At 38.5% G+C, this 24,001-nt stretch overlaps 4 protein-coding genes across 6 annotated transcripts in view; 1 reads left to right on the top strand and 3 right to left on the bottom strand.

The window, feature by feature from the left end:
* Positions 1-2,775, top strand: part of LOC107035672 (golgin subfamily A member 2) — a gene marked incomplete in the record, with an annotated part of 4,552 nt that extends 1,777 nt beyond the window's left edge. Inside the window, 2 exon segments of the mRNA XM_015253219.1 lie at positions 1-2,161; positions 2,250-2,775. Coding sequence (XP_015108705.1) covers positions 1-2,161; positions 2,250-2,443 — 2,355 coding nt within the window.
* Positions 2,776-2,816: 41 nt separating this feature from the next.
* On the bottom strand, positions 2,817-4,355 carry LOC107035673 (60S ribosomal protein L35). Its single transcript, XM_015253220.2, has 3 exons — positions 4,271-4,355; positions 3,727-3,863; positions 2,817-3,102 (listed from the first exon to the last, which is right to left on the bottom strand). The coding sequence occupies exons 1-3, from the start codon at positions 4,271-4,273 to the stop codon at positions 2,871-2,873; spliced, it is 372 nt and encodes a 123-aa protein (XP_015108706.1). The 5' UTR covers positions 4,274-4,355; the 3' UTR covers positions 2,817-2,870.
* A 924-nt stretch (positions 4,356-5,279) lies between these two features.
* On the bottom strand, positions 5,280-19,348 carry LOC107035620 (long-chain fatty acid transport protein 4). Of its 2 annotated transcripts, none has more exons than XM_015253114.2 (8): positions 19,277-19,348; positions 17,968-18,238; positions 12,646-12,796; positions 11,406-11,643; positions 10,244-10,469; positions 8,626-9,170; positions 7,558-7,853; positions 5,280-7,347 (listed from the first exon to the last, which is right to left on the bottom strand). In XM_015253114.2, the coding sequence occupies exons 2-8, from the start codon at positions 18,150-18,152 to the stop codon at positions 7,039-7,041; spliced, it is 1,950 nt and encodes a 649-aa protein (XP_015108600.1). In that variant the 5' UTR covers positions 18,153-18,238; positions 19,277-19,348; the 3' UTR covers positions 5,280-7,038. The 2 variants fall into 2 exon arrangements, with proteins under 2 accessions (XP_015108600.1, XP_015108601.1); XM_015253115.2 differs by having other exon boundaries at positions 17,968-18,155; positions 19,277-19,342.
* Positions 19,349-22,754: 3,406 nt separating this feature from the next.
* Positions 22,755-24,001, bottom strand: part of LOC107035619 (long-chain fatty acid transport protein 4) — a 17,574-nt gene continuing 16,327 nt past the window's right edge. For both annotated transcript variants that reach the window (XM_015253112.1, XM_015253113.1), the window contains exons 11-12: positions 23,704-23,857; positions 22,755-23,636 (exon numbers count right to left, since the gene is read on the bottom strand). In XM_015253112.1, the coding sequence (XP_015108598.1) occupies positions 23,482-23,636; positions 23,704-23,857 (309 nt within the window). In that variant the 3' untranslated portion in view covers positions 22,755-23,481. The remainder of the gene's footprint in view (positions 23,637-23,703; positions 23,858-24,001) is intronic.

Here is a 24,001-nt window from a genome sequence, read left to right as displayed (position 1 = left end):
CCCCTCCTCCAGAATGGAACCCTAGCAGCCCCAACGCCCCCCAACGGATCCCCAGAGGACTCCCCCTCCCTCCAGAAGCAGCACCTCCTGCAAATGGCCTCAGAAGTCGCAAACGCCCTCGTGGACTCTGAAACCGAGACCTCATCCCCCGCCATCCACTCAGACCTGGAGTATCGCAACCACTTCCTGACGACGTGCCTCGACGAGCAAAAGCGCCTGGTGAACCAACTCCACATCCAAGTGAGTCAATACAGCTCCCGAGTCTCCGAACTAGAGGCTCTCCTCTCCACAAAGGAAGCAGAACACGAATCCAAGTTTCTTCGAGAGCTGAATCCCCTGAAAGAGCAGTTAAAAGTCCACGCCCAGACGACTGGGATCCTCGTGGCAGAGAAGGCAGAATTGTCCTCAGCCATCGCGCAGTACCAAACCATCTCCCAGCAGAAGTCCTCAGAAGTCGAGGATCTCTGTCTCAAGCTGAAAACCTCAAACTCAAAGACAACAGAACTGGAACGTGAATTATCGCACTTGAAAAACGCAACAGAAGAGATGAGAAAAAATTACCATCAGCTGCAGTCGGACAACGCTCACCTCGAGAAGAAGTTCTCAGACCTGAAGAAAGATAAAGAGGAGCAGCAGCTGGAGACAGCCGAACTCCGCCAGGAGCTGAACCTGAAGAACACAGAACTGTCGAGCCTCCATCGAGAGCTCAACGAGAAGAACAATCTTCTGTCGCTGTCTGAACTTAAAATCCAACAGCTGACGGGTCCACAGGAGATGCAGGCGCTGGAGGGTCACCACCAGACTCAGACAGTCCTCGAGCAGCAGTTGTCCCAGCTGCGAGAGACCCTCAAGTCCGTTAACAACGAGAAGGAAGAGACCAGCAAGCACTACGAAAATTACGTGAAACAACTGGACAGCAGATACGACAAAGTACTTCAGGAACTGGAAGCAGCGAAATCTAAAATTGGAGAGAGTGAAAAACGTGAGGAGAGTCTCGTCCAGAGGCTCTCAGTGATGGAGCAGCAGTACCAGAGGGAGAAGCAGAGGGTGGAGTCCCTCCTGCCTCTGGAGGCACACGAGGAGAAGATCAATCACCTCACGAAGAGCGTGGACGTCCTGGTGGTGGAGAACGAGACTCTCCAGTCGAGCATTCGTGAGAAGGACGCTGAGATCGAAGCCATGAAGGAGGAGCTGCACCATCTGCAAGAGTTGAAGGACCAGAACGTCGAGTCGTTGAAGCTGGCGAGTGCTCTGGAGAGTGAGCAGTTGGGGGCCTCCAGGGCAGTCTCCCAGAATCAGGAGCTCAAAGCACAACTGAATGAGATGCATGACGCCTTCGTCATGCTGAGCAATTCGAAGTTGGATTTGACTGAGCAGCTGCAGGGGGAACGAACCATCGGGAGAAAACTCAATGCAGAGTTGAATCGAGTTGAGGATGAGAGGGACGAACTGAGGGAGGAGCTGAAGAGGAAGGACGCTGTCATCGAGGAACTCGAGAAGGATAGACTGCAGACTGCTCAGGTTGCTGATCAGATGCAGCATTATCAGGTGCAGTACAGTCAGAACAGGACTCTTCAGCAGGAACTCCAGAGCACCCTGAGCGCCTTGGAGTTGTTGAAGAGGGAGAATCAGACGTTGATTGGGAAGCTCCATGCGTTGGGGAAGGACTCAGGAGACGTTGATGAGGGAATTTCAGAGGGAATTGAGGGGGAGGAGGTGGAGGCGCAGGTGGAGGTGCCTGTTGTCGTCGTTGAGAAGAAGAATTCAGAGGTGCAGACCAATGGAGAGGGCCTCGAGGGGGAGATACTCTCGGAGCCACTGAAGAAACTGGAGATGAGGTTCAAGGAGACGATGGAGAGGGTCGCAGAGTTGACGGATGAGAAGCAGAAGCTCGAGCATTTGGTGCTGCAGCTTCAGGGGGAGACTGAGACCATCGGGGAGTACATTACTTTGTATCAGAAACAACGTGCCATTCTTCAGAAGAAAGCCCAGGAGAAGGAGCAGACGTTCAGGCAGTTGGTCGAGCAGAGGAATCAGCAGCAGGTGCAGCTGCATCAGCTGAAGGTTCTCGTTGCTGAGCTGCTGAGGACGCAGACTGGGGGGAACTCTGGGGATCATTCGGTGCCTGAGGACCCTCTTCTAAGTGGAGAGGAGCGTATACGTAAGCAGGAGAGGATTCAAAATTTTTTTAATATTTAATTGCAGCTGTTTTAAACTTAAAATTATGTTGATTTTTTTTCTTCATCTAGGTGGAGAAGAAAGAAATACAGAAAAATCGCCAGAAGACCCAAAATCAGACGGATCTACGATGGATTTGAAGAGCGAGACGACATCCAAAATCCTTGATCTTTTGACAGAAATAAAAGACTGCAAGGACACGTGCTCTCTCGAGCCGAATTTCCATCCCTGTCTGTGGTGCTCTGGAAAACTCATCACAGTTTAACGAGTTTTCTACTATTTTTAATACAAAATTTGGCCTTGCATGTAATTTATTCGTAAAACACGGGGATAATGTAAATAGCAAAATAGAGTGTATTTCCAAGGTGTCATTTCAATATTTTGTCAATCTTTTTCGTGCTTTAGTTATTGCTATTAAACTGCATTTTAATATATTTAACTTCGTTGTTGATGAATTTTTGGTTGAACATTGAGGCCTCAACAGAGAACAGTATAAATTAACATTAATAATGTTCAGTAGACGATATTCGACTGAGGAATTCTTGTATTGTAAAGTTAATAATCAAGTAATTGAGAAATAAAATTTTTCATACACAACTGAGTGGAGTTGTCCCGCGAGGAGAGGAAGAGTGAATTGAGTTGGGATTTTTTTGAAGATTTTTTTATTAGTTTTTGTGAAACAGGTGACAGATTTATGCCTTGAGGGCGTACTTCCTTACGGGCCAAGCGGATAATTTTCTGACTTCCTTCAGTGTCTTTTTGCCAGCCTGGAATGGCGTCAACTTCCTGCGAATAGCTCTGGTCTTCTTTGGCCTGAGGTCCAGGGGCTTGTACTTCTTGTTTTTGTGGAAGAGACGAAGGTTCTCCTTCTGCTTCTGGTGCATGATAATGTAGACGCGGGCTATCGCTTTACGCACGACACGACTGAAACATTCAAGAAATTCAATTCATTAAAAAATCCAGTATTCAATTATTCTCTTAATAATTTCTTTTTTGTTTCAACTCATTAAATAATTTCTAAATCATAATTTAATGCGTAATATTGATCGAAGACAAGATTAACTTGAATATTTGCTGAAACAAAATTGAAATTATCAATTTAAAGTTATAATTTAGTTGACAAGTTGTTAATTCAAGAGAATTCAATAGAAATTTGCGGATTATCGAAGTTTTAACATTCAATTATTCTCTTAAAATATTATTGACATTATTTTTCAACTTCAATCAACAATTGAATCTTCAATTAATGTTTTGAATGTGGCGGAAGCCAATGTATGACAATTTCCGAAAATTACCAATTAATTTTGTCTTTAAAAAATTATTTTAAATGTCTCTCGACATATTTTCATAAAATAACTCTCTGTCAACACAATTTTACCCTCAAAATGTGAAGAAATCACTCACGAAACTCCACTCGTTTCAACAATCACTTCAAAATAATTTCTTGATTGTTTATAACTTCAATTAACAACTACAGTTTTTAATAAATTAATTGCCATCCACCAACAGTACAAATAATTCCTGAAGTTAAGAAACAGTAAAACTTACATCTTGGAGAGTTTGGAAGCTGCTCCTCCTGTCACTTTGGCAACTCGGAGGTTGGTCAGCTCGGTTTTGAGCTCCTCCAGCTGCTTGAGCAGCTCCTTCTTCTCCTTCGTCCTCAGCTCGGAGCACTTGACTTTGGCCTGAAACACAATAACCCAATCTTTCAACAAAACCATCAGTCACAGGGAGACTTAACCTCAAACTCCATCTCGATTGTTTGTCACGCCAAACTAAACAATTATCGCTTCAAACCCCAGAAATAATCACGACTAAAACACAACTGTCTTCGAAAACACTTAAATAATGCGATTGAAGCTCAATTTAGTGATAATAATTAGAGATTGTTGTGTTATTGACAAGATGGCATGGAGAAACTGTCGACGGTTCTTCGATTTATCATAAAACAGCGAATAGCAAACAATCACTGGAAATAATCCACCCATTTTATCACTTGAACAATGTATTTTAACAGTTGTCGTTTTTTATTAATATCTGTTTAACGATGTATTGGATAAATACGGATTACGAGGTGGTGTCGAGAACTAACCATTTTGCCACACGTTTGTGGAGAGAAAGAGAAAAAAGATGGCGGAAGCGGTCTTCGAACGAATCCACTCGCTAGTCATATTCCGTACCGAGTAGCGATGGTGACTCACGTTGTCCTCAGTTGTGGTGGGCCAGTCGCATTGTCGGGAATGAAAGTCGGTTTCTTTGTCGAAAAATTTTGTAAAAATTATCGAAAAACGGTCGAGTGCGTGGGTATGAAATTGACGATCCATTTATATAATTTTCGTGGTGATGTGATGACGATTAGTGACAGTGGAGACAAACATTCACATTTTAGTTTGTGGGCTTCGGAGATTTTGGAGGGAAAGTTCACGGCTAGAAGTAAACAAAGAACTTCGGACGGGCGATCGGTGAGTTATTGTTATTTTTTTGTTTATGAAGCGATAATTTGAGAAAAAGCAACGGTTTTTTCGGTAGAGTGTCAAACGAGACAATAAAATTCAGTCAATTCGCGAGAAAAAGTGAGGAATTGCAAGAAATTACAGCCAAATTTCACATTCATCAAACGCTTTGACATAAACATTCAGTTGATGGTGAATTTTATGATTTCATTGATAACAACGCGGAAAAACATTCGCATTTTTTGTTTGTTTTCGACATTTTGAAGGGAAAATTAGCAAAACAAAAACAAACTTTAGACATTTCAATCGGTGGGTTATTGTTATTTTACTGATTATGGATCGATTATTAAAAAAACGTGATGTTTTTTTTCGTTAGATGTCAAATGAGCCAATAAAATTCGTGAATTTTCTTTAATTCACGTGAAAAAATGAAGAATTCCACGAAATCGCACAGAAAAAAATATTTTGAAATTTTTTTTTCTGAAATTTCACATTTTGCAAAAAGTTTGTCACAAAAATTCAGTTGCCTGCGATGTTCATGATTTTATTACCAACCATGGGGCAGAATAATCGCATTTTTATTTTATTTGGCCCATCCCAGAGTTAAAAAAATCGGTATTAGTCCTCCAAATAGAAAAAAAACAATGATTTTGAATCCACAGGATCTGTCCCAATCTGTCTTTATTTACATCCAACAAAATTCTTAAACAAATCATTCACAACACTCAAAAACATTGTTTTGTTATTCTTGCATACATACAGAACCCACGCATACACAATACTGGAGTTTTTAAAATTCAAACTAAAATCCCAGCAAGATATCCCGGCTACCCTTTCACACCCTTCGAAGCATCTCTTTTTTTCTAAACTGAAACTGTTTCGTCATGCTCTTGAATTTCGATTTTTATCCAAACAATCTGGGGACGATGGCTGATGCATGCATGTCGTTGATATCATGACGTATGACAAGGCACGTGACATCGGAATACTCATACACTCAATTTTATTCGGTGTCGACACCTTGCCAAAAATTTTGAGATTTTATCATTGAACTTTGAACGTTTGTTCGAATTATTTCGATCAATAGAAAATTTGTAAACCAGAATAGCTGAATTATCTCGAGAACGAGTGGTTCTAGGAGAAAACATCAGAACACCTTTTTTGTAGAGAATTAAATTTCCAACAAAAAATGTTCCATGGTATTTTCCCCTAGGAGCACTCGCTCATGGATAATTCAACCTTTCCTCGTGCTCTGTAGCTGCACCACTGATTTATCTCGTGCCCCATTCGAATGATTCGTTTTACGATTTTAAATTAAGCTGTCCTAAAGTTTTTTGTCTGTTCTAATTAGTGAGGTGTTTACATAGTATAGGATTTATATATAAAGACTCTTGAGCAGTTGAAATACAATTGCTACTAAGTACCTTCTGTCATGTTAAATTGACATTGTATTATGCACGATTTAGTCATTCATATTTTCTCCTCTCGTGTTCAAATGATCGCCCAAGTTGCTGTGATTGCCTGTACAGATAATATCGACTTTTTTTACACGTCAGTTTTCTCATTTTTTTTTCTTCTTCAGTAGACAAATAATTAATTGTATTACGTACAATATTCTATATACATTTCTCAGAAACGAATGGCACATTTAAATCTGGCCCGTCTGGCAGGTTGTGGACATAGAAATTTATTTTTTCCTCTCTTCATTCTGAATTCATTAATTTTCTCAACACCAAGACAATGAGAACCAGCAATGTGCTTTATCAATCGATAACTAAGGACTATTTTCACCTGTTTATTTTTGCTAAATAGTTTATTGGAATTGAATTGAAAAAATAGTTCAAGGTAAAATGAGCACGCTAAACCGTTAAACAGCACGATATCTGGTAGTTTGTCATGGAAAAAAATTATAATCACGCTGTTTTGGTCCAGATTTTTCTGAAATAATGCGGTAAGAAGACACTTCAGTCTCTCATCAATAAGTTTTCTCGCCTCGTGAACCTCAAAATCCGACTAAACGAGTCGATGTAAAATTGACTAGGATTGAATTTAATTTTCAAACGATATTTTCTTCCTAAAAAAACAACAAAAATTATTCTAAATTGCCTAATTGTGCTCACAATCGAACCGAAAATATTAATTTTCCATCAATTCATTGACTGCAATAATCACAAGTGCACGAAAATGAAGTATCAATTCACATTTCGCGAATTATTCCCCACCTTCTTACCGCGAGCCTAGAGGACTAAAGAATACGCAATGAAAAAGAAACTACAACAGGAATATCACGAAATATCCATCCACTCGAATGATGTCCATTTCTTATTTGTTTTTTTTTTGGTTTTCAATGTTCTCCCACCGAGAATTCCCCTCTTTCGCTAATGAAGTGCCTTTTTCCATTGGCACTTTATAACTTTGCAGAGCCCGAAATGATCTCTTGATACAATTCAGGCGTCACTTCTACGTACTCTTTATTACCAGAACGGAAATAAACTTTATCCTGAATTTTATTGGGATCAAAGCCCTCTTTCTGGAGATTTATCTTCTTGAGCTTGAATGTACTCGTCATTTCGAGTTCTTTGACGATTCTAAGGAATATGGGACGCGCGTAGGATGGAAGTGCACGATCTAGCCCCTCAGCGAGGGCTTTGAAGTCCAGGAGGCACTCGGGATCCACTATTGCAGCCATTCCTGCACGTCCTTCCATTCCTGGCACCTTTAATCATAAAAAACAAAATTTATTTCCATCTTTTTGTGGAAATTTCTCATTCTATCAGACGATTTCGATTTTTCTTGTTGATTCTTCATTTGTTTTTAAGACGAGTCATTTTTTCATTAGAGAATTGAATTATCAGCAAAAAAAATTCTCTGAATGGCTCTTGATCGAGACAAATTGATATTCAACAGGATTAAAAAATGAAATTACCTGAACTCCGTAGACTGTAGTATCTCTATGCCCGGCAACATTACTCACGACCCCCTCCACCTCGGCAGTTGCCACATTTTCACCTTTCCACCTAAACGTATCACCAGTTCTATCTTTAAAGTAAAAATACCCCAATTCATCCTGCACCAGTATATCACCCGATAGAAATGCCTTGTCTCCCTTCTTGAACACGTTCTCTATCACTTTTTTCGCCGATGCCTCTTTATCCAAGTATCCGTTGAACTCCCTCGACGCATTGCCCTGCTTGATCAGCCCAATGAACATGCCAGGTTCGTCTGGAATAACAAGCAATTCGGTAAATCAATTGAGTAAATCAGTCTCATAAATAAATGAAGAAAACAAAATTTCCATATGTTGCATAAAAAAAAAAATCCTGAGGTTGAAAAGTTAATCTTTGAAGATTGGTAGAGTGGAGTTTCAAGGGTTATTTTGAAGGCATTTTTCGAGACTTTAAAATGACCCCTGATTGGCTCAGATCGCAGAATTTGGCTAGGAGATAATGAAATTCAAGGTATATCCCTAGAAAACAGGTTTTTCTTACGATTGCTTCCACGTTTTTCATAAACGAGATCGGCCGCGCGTGCTGCGCACGCGCCTTCTCATCTTCTCACGTAGTGGCGCTTTGATTTCAGTCTTACGCTTACGCTTATTCGAGATTTTCGAGATATTTCGGGATCGATTTCTTTTCTCCTTTTTACGATAGGATATTTTTGAGAGTTCTGAATAGCCCGTCGCTTAAATAGTTGGAATCAACTTTCATCCGGCTAAAAAATTCGATTTTGGCGAAAATCCACTTGCCCCGGAAAACCCGAAAATCGGACCCTTTGGCTGGGGCCAAAAAAGTATATATTTTATGTATGGAATTGGCTGATTAATAGATAAACGTTATATAGGATTTATATAAAATATATACGAAACATAAATTCATATCTTATATAAATCGCACATAGATATGCGAAGAATATATTAAATGATATTAATATATTATATATATTAATATAATTATATTATACATTTTAAAGATATTTTTCCACGAGGGAAACTTACTTATTTCTGCCCGTATGCAAAGCCCATCGGGTCCCCTAACCGGTTCGCAAGTCTCAGGATTGACACGAATAATAGCAACTGGATGAAGTGATTTCGGCAGAATAGATGGAACAAATCCCACAGCCCCAACTTGATTATCAACATTAACGATATTGGCATTTCCCTCGCTCGAGCCGTAGACCTCAGTGACCTGTTCGATCTTAAAACGATCCACAAATTTCTGCCAGATTTGCGGTCGCATTCCATTACCAACCATCAATCTCACTGAATGCTGAGTGTCCTCGGGTCTCGGTGGTGCTGACAACAAATACCTGCACATTTCACCAATGTACTCAGCCAATGTGCAATTGTATTTGATGCAATCGGTCCAGTATGCTGATACTGAGAATTTCGTACGGAGAACACTTGGTATTCCTTTGACTAGGGCACATCCCGTACCGACCATTCCACCTGCCATGTGATAGAGGGGTATTGGATTGTACATTATGTCACTCTCTGCACGCAAGCCCAGCATGTGGTAGGTTGCCATTGTCACCAGGAGGTATCTGAAACCAGAATCATGTATTTATTTATTTTTTTTATTGATTTTTTTTGAGGGGTTGAAAATTTTATTGTCAATAAAAATTTTTTTTTTTCAATTTTTATTTTATATTGATTTTTTTATGTTGAAAACTTTTGGCTGAAATTTTTAGGACACTTCTTGTTGATATTTTCATTACGTTCTAGTTTCGGAAAAGTAGATTTTATCAATCATTATTGACAAAATCCTCGATTTGGGAAAAAAAATCAATAAATGAATAAATAAAGTAAAATTTTCAAGAGTTGCAGTTCTACGGAAATTTGAAGGCACTTCGTCGTTGATAATTCCGGGTAATTTGGTACTGAATACTTATATTTGGATTGAAAATTCATGGCCATTAGGGAATTCGCGAAATTCCGGTGCACTTTTTAGAAATTTTTATCGCGTTATAGTTCCAGTGAAATTTCAATTTTTTCCAGCAGTGGGTAGAGAATTCCCTGTTCACCAATTATTCATGAAGACAACGTTGAAAGTTAGACCCCCAAAAATCTCGAAATCCTAAAGGCACATTCATCTCTTCACCAATCGAGTTTTTCTCTCAATTAATGACAATGAAAAGACTGGTGCTGTAACAAGGTAGACATCACCTCCCTAATCTCATTCTGTCGAGTTGTGGGGTCTCCCTGACAGGATTACCCACCCGTTCGTTACGTCCGGTTCAAACACCCAATCGTAGCAAAATTCAAAAACTCAAAAGAATCGACGTCTAAAAATAAGTGATCAGTGTACGATTGTGGAAAGCCCTGATGTAGATAGTAATGAACTCTCGTGTATTTGTGTCTCCTTCATTAAAACGTGACCCACATTTCATGATCAATAACCCGTAAATAATGCAAGAATCATAGGCCTCAACTTGACCAGAAGCCAAACTTAAATTACTACAAAGTCTGAGCACAGTTGTACTCCGTTTCCGTTTTTACTTCTTGTACAAGAAATTGTGGTGTTCATGTGTTCTGCGTGAAAATACGAGCAGGAAATGCTGGCTAGGTCGATATACACGAGGTTGAGAATGTTCTCCAGTATTTTTGGTCTTCTCACCTAGAATTTGGCATGAGAACTGCCTTTGGCAGGCCAGTGGTGCCACTCGTGTATATGTAGAGGAGATTGTCTCTGTATCCTGGCTCCTGCTCCACCACTGGATACTCCCTACTCGCCTCGGACAAGAGTTTATCCAGATTTTTTATCTCCTCTTGGACGTCAGCCTCTCCTGCCCCCTGCTTGAACCATTCTAGGTCTTGGATAGAGTCCCGGATCTCGTCGATAGCTAGCAGAAATATCATTGATATGAGGTGACCATTTAGAGTATATGCTGCATCGAGATTTTATACTTTCACGTTTTGTTTGGATCATAGTAGCGAAGTGGTAAAACGGTACAAGTCAATTTTGACTATTGGCCAGTTTTCAATGAATATCTCGGAACCTAAGGGAGATACCGATATTTTTGTTATAACCTTTTTTGTAGAGCCGATCGAGAGCTACAATAAATGTAATTACGAAAATTTCGCTATTTCTCTTAGATTCAGAAATATTCCTAAAAAACTCAACTGGGAGATGAGTCGACTTGAACCGTTTTACGACTTCGCTACTGATATGATAATGAGGATATACGACACATGTCTTGGAGAAAATGGGGATAATGTTGACTGATTGATTGATTGATTGAGATTTATTCACTGTACATTATGTCGTACATAAAAAATGAAGTAATGACAAAGTCATACAGCGGAAAAATAAGAGAAAATGACTAGGAACTAACAGAGGCCGTAAATAGGAAGAGTAAGACAGTAGGAGATGGCAAATAATGTGTGCGAAGGGCTCGCAATAAGAAAAAGAACGAAAAATAGGAAAAGCACCATGAAAGGAAGATATTGGAGAGACTCGAGGGGTATAGCACGGTATTATGACCAGTGTAATTACGAGTTGAGGACAGTTACGGCGTATTTGCGCTGTCTATAATCACAGAACTATTTCTCGGAATAAAGGGAGTGCATTGTAAATGTATAAGTGGATCATAATTCAACAATTTGATTTTTTCCACCGCTTTTTACCCCTTCGCTGGTGATTTTCTTAGACATGAAAACGTAAAAATTCCAGCTCAAATTATTTGAATTGTCCGTTCATGAGTGGCACAGACGGATACGAAGAATACGAAGACGTTATCAAATAAGAGTTGGAATATCACTCGAAGTTTCATACATACCGGAGGCAACTTCATTCCCATAAATGACGGCCTTGACTTTAGCAATAGTCAGACAATGTGTGAGAAGTTGGAGTCGGAGATTGGTATTGATCAGGGCTGTGATAACACCAAGTTTACCGAGACCCAACCAAGTCGCCACGAACTCTGGTTTGTTGGGCATCATCAGGGCCACTGCGTCGCCTTTTCTGTAGCCAGCCTTCTGGAATACGTCGGCTATTCTGTTGCTGTACTCGTCCATCTGTGGAAAATTGTCTTCATTGTTTTTCTTATCGCGGGATGATGATGAGTGACGGCGCTGTGAGTCAGCTACACTTTGATCGCCAACAGAATGGAATAAATGTACGCAGCAAAAACGAATGTCTGAATTTCTCAAACCTTTTAGAGACATTTTTCAGACTAAAAAACGTCTGAATAAAATGAAAATTTGTCTGAATTTCGGACGAACAGGCGCCTAAACATCTTAATTCATATTTGAAATTTAGACAATTTTCGTTTTATTCATACGTTTTTTAATTATCAAAAAATAATTTTTTTGTGCCATACATGCAGAGAGTGCGCCGGAATGAAACTTTTTTTGTCGCAAAAATAGATTTAGTAGTCGAAAAAAAATTGCATTCTCTGTACAAGCAAGAAATGTCATTTCTAGCACTAGTCTTTCGTTATTCGATACTCCCATACGTATTTTGCTTCCGAAAAATTTTTGTTTTACGCGAGACAAGGGATAGTATTTTTTCGTTTCGGTTGTCTAATAATCACAGACAACAAATGAACCCTTAAATGAAACAATAATAATGATATGATAGCAATCTTGTAACTTGGGAATAAAATATTTGTTGACAAATTTTTCTCTGCATGAGATATTTTCATCCTGAAAAGGCACCGTCTGGTGTGAATCCGCCTCTTGAGCCAAATATTTCGTTGCTGTCGACAGCAGAGCAATTATTCATGTTTGAATGTTTGAATCAAATTCGAACCAAACAAATTTTTTTTTGCAATTTTCAACTAGCGATTTTGTTGGCGCAAACAAGACTTGTTTGACAACGTGTTTATTTTTCTCTCAGTGTACGGACGTTTTTATTCATCTTTGGGATGTTATTGATGGGATGAGCAGGATTACACGTGGAGTCGATGAACGAAAAGACATTTTCAGGATTACACGTGGTGTGATAGACAAGGAAATTTCCTCCTGTGGGAAGGGAATGCACGTGGGGTTAAAGTGAAAATGTGAAAGGGCACTTACGTCAGCGTTTGTCCATATGCGACCCTCGAAGATGAAACAGGGCTTGTTGGGGTAGAGTTTCGCCCGCTCCTTGAAAATCTTCATTACAGTCGTGTTGTTTCTCACGTAACGCTTCGTTTCTCGGTCTGCGTTGGCGTAACGATACAGAAATCTGAAAAGAAAAGTTTAGGTAATTGATTGGACAGAGGTTGGCGTCAGCTCAAGTGCTTCGTGTGACGTAATAGGTGAATTTACGGTTTATGACGCAGAATGAAGGGGTTGGGGGTGAGCGAATTCCTCTCGGAACAGGTCAGATTTGGGGAATCTCAGTGGTCGGGCAGATTTTTTTCCACACAAGCATTTCTCTTAATATTTTTTCTACGAATTTTTGCAGTCTATTTATTGAGATGTGGTGTTAAATATTTTTGATAAAAATCGTTCCAATGAAACGTCATTTAGGGTCAATTCCTCAGGGGAATTGAGAATGCAGAATTTTATTCGTCGGAGCTATTAATATTCAATTGCATTTATAAAACTGTCGAATCAAATCATGAAATTGTGGGCAAATTTTGTTCTTCGTAAATGATTAGTAATAATTAAACCAATATAGCTAATTAAATGACGTATTATGGCACTGAATATTCACGTTTTCATTGAAAATTCAAACCAGTTGAGAAATTCTCGTTTTAATGCTGTCAATAAATTTTTAATTTCATAGAATTCTCTGCGAATTGTGAAATTTCAATTTTTTTGAAACAGTGCATACTAAAAATTATTCAGGTGGAAAATCAAATCGAGTCGTCGAACTGGGACCACTGGGGGTGTCACGATCAATCGATTCAGGGGTGACACTAAATAAGTGATGAAATGATATTCATTCAATCCAATTTTCCCCGGGGCAGCATGTGTTGCTATTTTTATCAATTCTCCGCTATGACTGACATTTCCATTCGGAAAAATATTGTTGGGAAAGGTCCATTGATTAGATAGCTGTCAGAGTGGGTTTTATTGAGAGAAATGCGGATAAAAAATTCAGAGGAAATCCCGGCAGTTCCGCTGGGAAATTCTATCTGTTTTTTGCTCATTCTGGTGGAAATGTCAGCGCGTTTTTTCGGATAGGATATCTCTCAGGGAAAATATCCTACAGGAAGAATTCCGCATTAACCAGAATATTTATGGAATTCATTTTATTGGAAATTCGTTCGTAAAAATTCCGCGACAAGAATTTTTTGCGACTTTGCAGAAGAATAAATCGTGGAATTTTATTTGATAAATTTTTTTGTACATGATCTCTTTCTCATGGCCTTTCGGAAAATAATTTAGTTGATATATAGGGGAGGTTGGGGTAAAATGGACACATTTTACTTTTTTTAAATGGTAATGAGGGGTTGAAATGTTGATGAAATTTAATAGATTTTTTTTTTCAATGCAAAGAACAATTCTTTCCCTTTGCGATGAGCCTAAACTGAGCCTGAAGTGTCCATTTTACCCCACCCTCCCCTACACAACAAATACGAGAGTGAATGCTGTTTTATTCTCATTCAGTTGTCTGTCAACTCTGCCCCCGCATGTGCATAAAAATTGTATCTCGATAAAAAATTTTATTTCCTCAAGAAACTTTGAGGGCCACTCCACCGGACGAAATTTCCTGACACAATATTTCGGTTGAGATAAAAGATAAAGAGACTGGAACAAACTTTTTCAGCTTCCCCGAGGTCTCCATAAACGAAGCTGTCTGCGAGGACTCAGAAACTTTTAGTTGGGAGGGACCTCCATCTTCTGTCAATAACATTGAGTTTGCGTGTCGTATTAAAATTTTTCGGGATGAATAATTCCCCGGTGACACGAAAAGTGGGAACGGAAGGCAATAAATGTCTAGATTAATCCATTTGCGGAGGGGGGAGGAGGGATTACGGCTGATTAATCCGAAATAAAAACAATGAGAATAATTTTATGTTGAAGTTGAATTAATTATAATAATGAAGACCTCATGCACTTGATGGAAACGATTTTTTCAATGACGCGTGTACATTAAATGCGGAATTATCTTCACACCGAGTGATTTTAGAGGAAAACATCAGGAAACATTTTTTGTAGAGAATTTCATGAACTGTAAAAGAAGTCTTTTCACATTTTCTCGTAGAATCACTCGTTCCAAGATAAATAGCAATGAACCAAGAACTAACAAAACTGTTTGGAATTGAGTTACTGTACAAGGTTCGCCCCTTGCCCGTCGGGTTGGAGGAGAAATGTGATAAGTTGTTCACATAAACACAAATAGTTCAAAGTTCGATCGGGGAAAGGACACATTGGTTGACCTTTAGATCGAGCGTAACCCCTGTTAAATATATAGAACTGTGATTAATTGCGGGATCACGTAGGCGCGTGCTTTCCCCGGAAAGCAATATTCCTGGGGATGTTATGATCGGAATAGCGTACATTCTGAGAAGTTTATAGGATTCTGTATGGGGTCCATAGGTTGAAAATGAAATCCCGCATAGAGAAGAAATTATTCGAATTGAGTATTCGGAAATGTTTGATATAAATTAATATTCTTGCATCAATTCCGTTCATTTCCTGAGTTCTAAAGATTTTAAAAATGTTGTCAGAGTAGCGTTAAATGAACCAATTGAACAATCAGATAAAATTCCGTAACGAAGTGGTAAAGTGGAATTCAATTTTGACTATTGACCAGTTTTCAATGAATATCTCGGAATCTAAGGGAGATATTAAAATTTTTGTTATAACCTTTTTTGTAGAGCCGGTTAAGAGCTACAACAAATGTAATTACGAAAATTACGCTATCTCGCTTAGATTCCGAAATATTCCTCAAAAACTCAACTGGGAGATGCGTCGACTTGAAACATTTTACCACTGCTCCTGAATTTTTTGTCTATCATTTTATCTGATGTTTTTATTTTATAAATGATGCATGCATCAAAGAACAACGCTGCGGAAATAATCTGAAATTTCCGTGTGCTCTCCCATATTGAATGGGATATTAAAATTTAAATAATTTATGAAAACGCAAAAGAACACGTGGACATTGATGTGTGATCGTCGGCTCGCGATGGGGCACTTCGGAAACTCGTCAGTTGACTCTGAATAATTCAGGCGAAGGACACCCCTAGCACGCGAAACTATCGCACTGTCACGGGGAAGATATCAGTCGAGTCAATTAGAAACAAAAAGTGGCACTGTCTCTTGCCATTATCGGCTCGCCAAGAGAGGTATGGGGAAACGAGAGAAAATGTGATTGAGGTCGGGTTTGTGGATTTCTAGGTAAACTTCGTGGGGAGATCTGTCAATTTTCCTACGTCAGAGAGGTTTACTGGTTCTTGGGGGAAAGATGAGACTGTCGAGAGAAAAGAAAACAGAGCAAAACAGTTTCTCGATTTAAAATATATAAGGGGGCGATGGGTAGGACATTTAAGAAAATATTCGTAAAACTGATCTAAATGATTGATTAGGGGATTTTCATCGAGAAAGCAGACTTCATTTACCTATTCATCTTTATCAAGATTGTGAGATAATTGATATTTATCATGAGAAAATTCTGGAAATGATCACGTGATGATGCATTAAGTCATAAAAATCATAAATTGATTAAATTATAAATTAATTGGTTAAAGGTTTCCTGAGGTATTGAAATTCTTCTGGGATATCCAAGTACTTTGGCTATTTTTTCTCCAGTGAAATGCTCTTCTGCTTTTGTTTCCGGACATTTCAAAATAATTTTATTATTCAATCTTTCTTCATTTCATTATTTAATCTCCAGTCTTGTTTTCCCGAGTCAACACAACTCTCGCAATTTCACAATTCGTTTAGGACAATCCGTTCAAACCGTCCGGCAACCCCTCAACCATGAAAACCAACGATAAAGTAAATATTGAAATAGTCTCCGTGCTTATCAGGTCCCATGATAAGCATTAAAAATTCGTGTAGCCCTGCGAATCAATAGCCCAGTCTACCTGAGTTTGTCGAGTATCAAAATCGCTACAAAAAATGTAGAGGTGTTTAAACATCTTTAAATCATGAGCAAACTCATTCGCAGTAAAAAAATCGCTTCCACGATGGTTGCACCCTTGAACCCCCGAAAATTCCCTGAATTGCATTTTCCGCGAGCGAATATTCCGCCAGTCTCAGCCGCATACGAACCCCCCGAAAATTGAAAATTTGCCAATTGAAATTCCGTTGAAAAATCCGTGATTATTCATGCACAAAACCACTGCCTTTTATTCTGTCTTCCACCGACGTTTCCAGTATCGATCGCCTTTCACGTTGATACAAACCCACTGTCTGCATTTTCCGATGAAACATTAAAGAAGTACATGCAATCATTACTAAACTCCCCTTTGACTACTGCGTTGAAATAAAATGCGAAGAGCAAATAATGAAGTTTAGTCATTCGATTAAGACTTGAATGCAATTGCGTCAATTATTTAAATGCACTAAATCGCTTTCTGAAGAGACGAAATATCCATAAATAAAATAAAATAAACCATTTTCTTTTCGTCTATTCGACGAATATGAACGAAAAATTCTCTATCCGAAGATTTTTAAACTACAATGTTCTCTAGTCTAGAATAACAGCTGATGAAATCCGAAATATCAGTTCACGACCTTTTAATGTCCCATTTCTATTCCACGAACACTTCATGCCGGAAGATGGCAGGTACCCCTTAAGATTTCAAATTAAACCAGAACTATCACTTCCACACATTGACCCCGACCGGGAGAAGGCGCCTTCTCCGCCCGATTTCTTCGCGTCTACGGAAATACCGGGGTAAAACGGAACTTTTTAAATATCTGAGGCTCATTAGACTGAAATCCCCCAAAAAGTCCCATTTTACCCCACCCCGTGACAACCCCAAAGACTACGCGTGGAAAAAAAAGAAATTACTGAAGTGTAAAAATTCCTTTAAATTTAATCGCTTGAATTTTTCTTTTTCACCAAAATCTCGGGAATTTTACTGTTCGTGTGGGAAAAATTACGTTGGAAAAGTAAAAATTAATGCAATGCCTCACACTTAATATAATAATAAAAACTAAAATTAAATTAATTTAACTAAAAAATGAAATTAAAATTAAAATTAGAAGTAAACCCCTAAAAAATTCCTATTTTGCCCTCTGAACCCCTCCACCGCCGAACTGCAAAGACTAAAGGTAAAAAATCCTTGAAATTTAGCCGCTTGTGTCGTCCTTTTTCCCCAAAATCTCTGGAATTTCCCTGATGGTGTGGTGTTGATAAATGCCGTTGCGAAATATAAAATTAAAGCTCTGCCTGACATGTTAAAACAAAAACCCCTTCAAAAAAATTTCCCCCGGCGCAATAGTACTTACTTGATGTCTCGGGGTAGTGTTCTCAGAATAACGTAGAATTTCCGATGATACCGGCATAACAGGGGTATGATTAAAGCTGCAAACGTTAACTGAGCAATCCTCGTATAGGATCCAATTCTGGCAACAATACCGGCAGCCATGAGTACGGCTATCGCCACCACGAGGCAGGCGAATCTGACGTCCATTTCCTGATTATGAAATAAAACCAGGGCAAAGCCGTTGTCAGTGCGACTACACACACGTTATGTCGGGGTCGCCAGGTGTCGCGGGGCTGCCAACAGAAGGGATGTTATATATTTTATCGTCTTCAGGGGACTCGGGGGGCTTGATTTAGCGCTATGAAAATCGGTATTTTCGTTCCGCGTCTGGGTTTAGGGCTCTGGCCACTGCTCTGGGGGCTTTTTTCGTCCTGTAACCTAGGGGGATTGACATAGAACCCGACCAGAGAGGCCTTACAACCGTGGAAATATTATCGCACTATATGTTGCGTGCACTTAACGATCGGCGCGTGCGCAAAACACGTGGGGAACGGCTTCTGGGGGTGAGGGATGTGTTGGTGGATAGGGCACCACACGATTGGCTCATTTTATATTTCTCTGGTACATTTTTATGGATGAATGTTGGAGTCACCACGGTACACGCACACCTATGGGACACCTGCACCTGTCCCTCGCCGAGGAAATCGCGGGGCGTGGGGGAGAGGGAAGTACGGAAAATTTAATTGAAAATTTTATTGAAGACGTTAATTCAGCGGACACTTGTGATTTTAATGTTCAGGCTTCGATATTTGCACTAGTTATTTATTTGGGGGTTCGGGTTCACGGCGTGCACTGCTGGGGGCTCGCGACGCGATCGTCAAATGTCCAATGGGAGTTTGGGGAGGGGGTGAACTGGTTTTAATCATCGATAGAGTGAATTTGGGGGACTTTTTTTCGATTTGGAGATTTTTTTCGGGAGCTAAATGAGACGATTTGTCCGAATCTGAGCGGCTGGTTGGGAGTATTGGGGGATTAAAGGAGTTTTTTCGGTTCACCTTCTCTATCGATTTTCTCACGGGGTGCGAATTTAACGGGAGAAATTTTAATGAGATTTTTATCGCGGATGACGCGGGGTGACACTTATTCGAGTGGAGAGTGCAGGCGACGTCAGACTCTACTCCGGATATTTTTTCGGGAAATTAAACTCCATTTCCGGGAGGGGAATAGCGACTCAGCGTTCGTAACTGTGGGGCAGGTCAGGATATCCAATTTAATTTATTTGTCGGGGGTTGAGCGGCGGTTTTCGCTTGAGTTTTGGAATTTTCACTTACGCAAATCGCGGAATAAACTGTGGTAGTTGAGTAATCCCTTCGGTACCGGGATGCAACGCAGCAAACCGTCCGACAACGACTGAAACGAGGTTTGCGGGAAACGATATATAGTTACTGTACCGCCGTTGCGCATCGGAAACTCCGGCTGCGTTTTCGAGAGTTCCCCCTCTCCAGTGTTAAAACCCTCCAGCGGATGGTTATCCTCGTGTTCGNTTTTTTTTTTTTTTTTTTTTTTTTTTTTTTTTTTTTTTTTTTTTTTTTTTTTTTTTTTTTTTTTTTTTTTTTTTTTTTTTTTTTTTTTTTTTTTTTTTTTTTTTTTTTTTTTTTTTTTTTTTTTTTTTTTTTTTTTTTTTTTTTTTTTTTTTTTTTTTTTTTTTTTTTTTTTTTTTTTTTTTTTTTTTTTTTTTTTTTTTTTTTTTTTTTTTTTTTTTTTTTTTTTTTTTTTTTTTTTTTTTTTTTTTTTTTTTTTTTTTTTTTTTTTTTTTTTTTTTTTTTTTTTTTTTTTTTTTTTTTTTTTTTTTTTTTTTTTTTTTTTTTTTTTTTTTTTTTTTTTTTTTTTTTTTTTTTTTTTTTTTTTTTTTTTTTTTTTTTTTTTTTTTTTTAAAGAATGTTTATTCACACCAATTTGAACAGTTACAGGTATCATGTCACAGTGGGCATGTTATTTCCGTACAAACAAACAAATTATATTTTTTTATAATATTTTTTTATAATTAAGAGATATTATATGAACACAGTTGCGCTGCTCGTAATAATCATATGACGGGATTTGGGCTATGGACTATATTATTAAATATTCATTCAGGTTTGTTGTTTAGAGTCATTAAACAAATCTTTTTCATATAATGTTGGATTAACACCAGAAAATTGGTCGGTAAAAACTGGTGGGTGGGTTAGAGCCCCTCTGCCCGCCGCTCGTCGCGAATTTCAGCCGATGATGGGTCGAGCTGAGATGTTCGAGGAGGATAGAAACCCCAGGAAAAGCGCAGGGTCATGGCTTATTATTCCAATTTCATGTGCGAAGTACAGTTCTCGCGTTGTTTATGAGGCGATGATTTTATTGCGGAGTCGTACGGGATTGCGAAGGGAATTATCGTAATAACAGCAATAATTTGCGCGTTTTTTTATTTTAGTCTTTATTTTTCTGCTGGCGGTTGCTGTACCATTTTTGTGGCTTAGATCAATCAATTCTGATAATTACCGGCGATGGGTTGTGCTGAAAAGTCCGAGGAGGAGGGGAAGTTCAGGGTCAGGTTTATTTTTCCAATCTCACGTCGCTTGTGAGAAATGTAGAGTCAATTATCATGATAACAGCAAAAATTTACATGAAAAAGTAACGAGTTCACGTAAAAAATGATCTCTTATGCACCTTCCTTCCGATTTTACTCTGTATTTTTCTCTTGACGTGCCCACGCGCAATGTTTTTTACGAAAATGTTTGTACGGAATTAGTAAATTACCAAAGTTCAATAGTTACACACAATTACCCAGAGCTGATTATTCAAAGACACGTGACGGTGGAAGTGGCGCGGAGCACAAGGGGTGGCGAGATGAAACGTTGGTACTGTAAATGAACTTCCAAGCGATAAGGTGAAGCCCGTTGATAATACACCCACTGGCAGTTCCTCGTGTTTCGCAGTGACGAAAGGTTGAGTAGATTGAAAACATCGAAAAGTGATTTTTTCGAAGGATTTTACTATTTTTATCGTAGTAGGATCAATGCAATTTAAATCCAGAAAACAATTTTTTCTTCAAAAAAAAAATCCGAACCTTCAAAAAAAAAAATTCCGAATCTTCAGGAAAGCCAAAAATTTTTTTTAACATTATCCATTCAGTGAAAGTCTGTAAATTCTCCTGACATTTTTTTACTGAAACACTCGTCATCGACATTTGCAAAGTGTGAAAAACATAATTATTACGGCTTTACCACTTCGCCACAGAATCCTTCGACATTTACCTGTATCCCACGAGCTTCTCTTTGTCTTGAAGCATTGAAAAGGAAAACAATGGGGCGAGGGATTACACCTCGAGAACTTGTGGGTATTGGATTATGTACGTGGAGAAGGCATTGTCATGAGGAGGTTCAACCTCCAAGAATCTTGGAACACTGACCTTTACCTCGATCCTTACGGGAGGTGCTCTCCATTCGCGATAGACTGGCCATGAACAATCCCATCGCCTCATTCTCTTCCTCTTGGATCGGGGATTTTTTATAATCAAATTGAACAGCTCATTTTCCGCAATAATGATCGATTGCAGGGGGAAATTTAAAAAATCCTCTGACAGTGACTGGACTAAATGCATAATTAATCAAATTTATTGTGCGATTTATTCACAGTTTTAATTGTTATTCGTGCCACTAGAGATTATCTTCTCTACATTCCATTTTACAATCACTGAGGCCCATTTTTATGGAAAGCCTAAGCCACATGCCTCGTGGGGATTCCAGACGTAACTGTTTATTTCTATAAATAGAATTAGACCAGGGCAAGTCGTCTCATGCAATACAAATGTGTGGATTCTAAATTGTTCAGTTGTACTTCAGATGTGAGTCGAACGACATTAGTCACTTTACCCTTTAATGATTCAATTACCACGTGACACTGAATGTGATTTTGGGTTTACAAAAAGATTTTGACAATGGGCCAGTTTTCAATGAATATCTCGGAATCTAGGGGAGATGGCAAAATTTTTGTCATGACCTTTTTTGTAGAGAAAATTAAGGACTACAAAAAAGGTCATTATGAAAATTTCGTTATCTCCCCTAGATTTCGAGATATTCATTGAAAACAATCGTCAAAATCGATTTAATTCGTTTTACCGTTTCGGTGTTGATTTTTTCATCAGTAAAAGGTCATAGACGTTTGACGAACGACAAATTCATCTGCGAATGTGAAAAAATACGTTTGAGTCGAAATTAGGATTTTTTCGGCCGAACAATGCAATGCATATAACATTTAACGTGAATTGCAAGTAATTATCCCTCACCTTATAGTTCAGCACAACGATGGGGTCTTGAAAGACGATCGTGAGACCATGGGATGGAGGAAGAGGAGACGAGACACTGGGGACATCACGCATGCATGGGAAACACACTTCCGGTGTCATTTCTTTTTTCATGCGTGATGAATTTTTAAATCTACTCTAGGAAATTTCATCCTTCAATTCAGTTGTCCAATGTTGGAAATTGAATTGAACGTATTTGATTCAAGTGAATTGAGGGGAAAATGTAGCTAAAAATTCGTGTTATTCGCGTCACCAATTGGGAAATATAAATATTTTTTAATCAGACGTGAATTCACACTGCAAAAAAGGGGACGAATTCGATAAGATAAATGTCTGAAAGCATCAGATTTCCAATTGAGATTGATTCAAAAATTTACTCATTATTTTAATGATTTTCTTCATCACTAGAAAAGGATTATGAAAAATCATCAGAGATTGAATGAGGTGAATAAAAAGCCTCCAGCGCATATGAATATATAGAAAATATCTTTAATTTATTTCTAAAAAATAACAAATAACAATGCTTGCTAAATCATTGTGACATACCACATACACCCACTGAAAAAATCCTTTAGAAATAACTAGTGACTGAACAACAAGTCACAGATAATGATCATTTGATTTTCATTGACAATAAATCAAAATCAAAGAGCCTCTGTTTTGTGCGATACTTCACATATCAAACGATTTTCAAATATATTTCCTCCATAGCATGAGAAATAATAGCGAGAGATAAAGATGAATCGATGAATCCGAAACCGCTGAAGCGAGATAAGTACACGATAAATCATCAGCTGCCTGATGTCAAAAAGCTCAACTTAAATGTGAAAATTTTACCTATAATTTATTCATAAATTCAATTCTATGTACAATAATTCGAGTTTTAGAGGTGGGTTTCACCACAATTCTCGTGTAAAAAGTAAATCTTTCTCAAGAACACATTTTATTATCTCATTCTCGTTTGACGGCATTTAAACGAGTTGTAATTGAACTTAGTCTCGAGATTCAAGAGATTTTCTCGTAATTTTTCCATTCCACAGTAGTGAAGTGGTAATTTAATCCTCAAGAATTATTCCCATTGGATCATCACCGTTTACCATTCTGCTACTGATTTTATTCTTACTTTACAATGTTTTCAGTTTGGAATTCATTTGTGCTCGTTGTTATTTCGGTGTTTCTTTGATTTTATGAGAAAAACGTCTAGAAACGTATTTTCCCCTGCTGTATTTGTTCATATTCCTCTGGTGTCAGGGGTAAATACCCGGATTTTGGATCCAAATAGTATAATTTATCACGCGATTTGTTTGGATCGTATCCATCTTCTTGGAGATCTTTCTTCTTCAATTTGAAAGTTCCTGCAATTAAACATTATTCACTTATTTATAATGATGATTGTTGCGATGAACATTCGGCGAAACATACCTGTGAGATCAATTTTCGTTAGGATTCGCACAAACTGGGGCCTCGCATAGACTGGCAGATGCTCTCTTATACTCTGTGCTAATTGATTTAAATCTAAAGAACCGTTCTCGTCGTATATCGCCACCATACCCGCTTTGCCTTCAGCACCTTTGACCTGAAAAACCGATGAAAAATAATTGAAGACTTGTTGTAAATCACATAATTGGATAAACAAATTATTTCAAAATGTTATGGCCGTGACTATTCGCACCAGAGCATGAATCACTCCCGTACACTCCATACACTCCACGCATGCGTG

This window comes from Diachasma alloeum, unplaced genomic scaffold, assembly GCF_001412515.2.
Source record: "Diachasma alloeum isolate Michigan unplaced genomic scaffold, Dall2.0 Dall_scaffold_00199, whole genome shotgun sequence".
NCBI lineage: Eukaryota > Metazoa > Arthropoda > Insecta > Hymenoptera > Braconidae > Diachasma > Diachasma alloeum.
Note: the sequence above shows the minus strand (reverse complement) of the source record. Positions and strands in the feature narration are given on the sequence as shown.

Excerpts from the sequence above, each read along its gene's own strand:
- LOC107035673 (XM_015253220.2), bottom strand. Across the intron at positions 3,103-3,726 it reads GCTTCCAAACTCTCCAAGAT|TCGTGTCGTGCGTAAAGCGA; the intron begins GTAAGTTTTACT and ends TGAATGTTTCAG.
- LOC107035620 (XM_015253114.2), bottom strand. The coding sequence starts at position 18,152 with ATGGACGTCAGATTCGCCTGCCTCGTGGTGGCGATAGCCGTACTCATG. Across the intron at positions 9,171-10,243 it reads GTTCTCATGCCAAATTCTAG|ATACCTCCTGGTGACAATGG; the intron begins GTGAGAAGACCA and ends TTCTGGTTTCAG. Across the intron at positions 7,854-8,625 it reads TTGCATACGGGCAGAAATAA|ACGAACCTGGCATGTTCATT; the intron begins GTAAGTTTCCCT and ends TTGTTATTCCAG.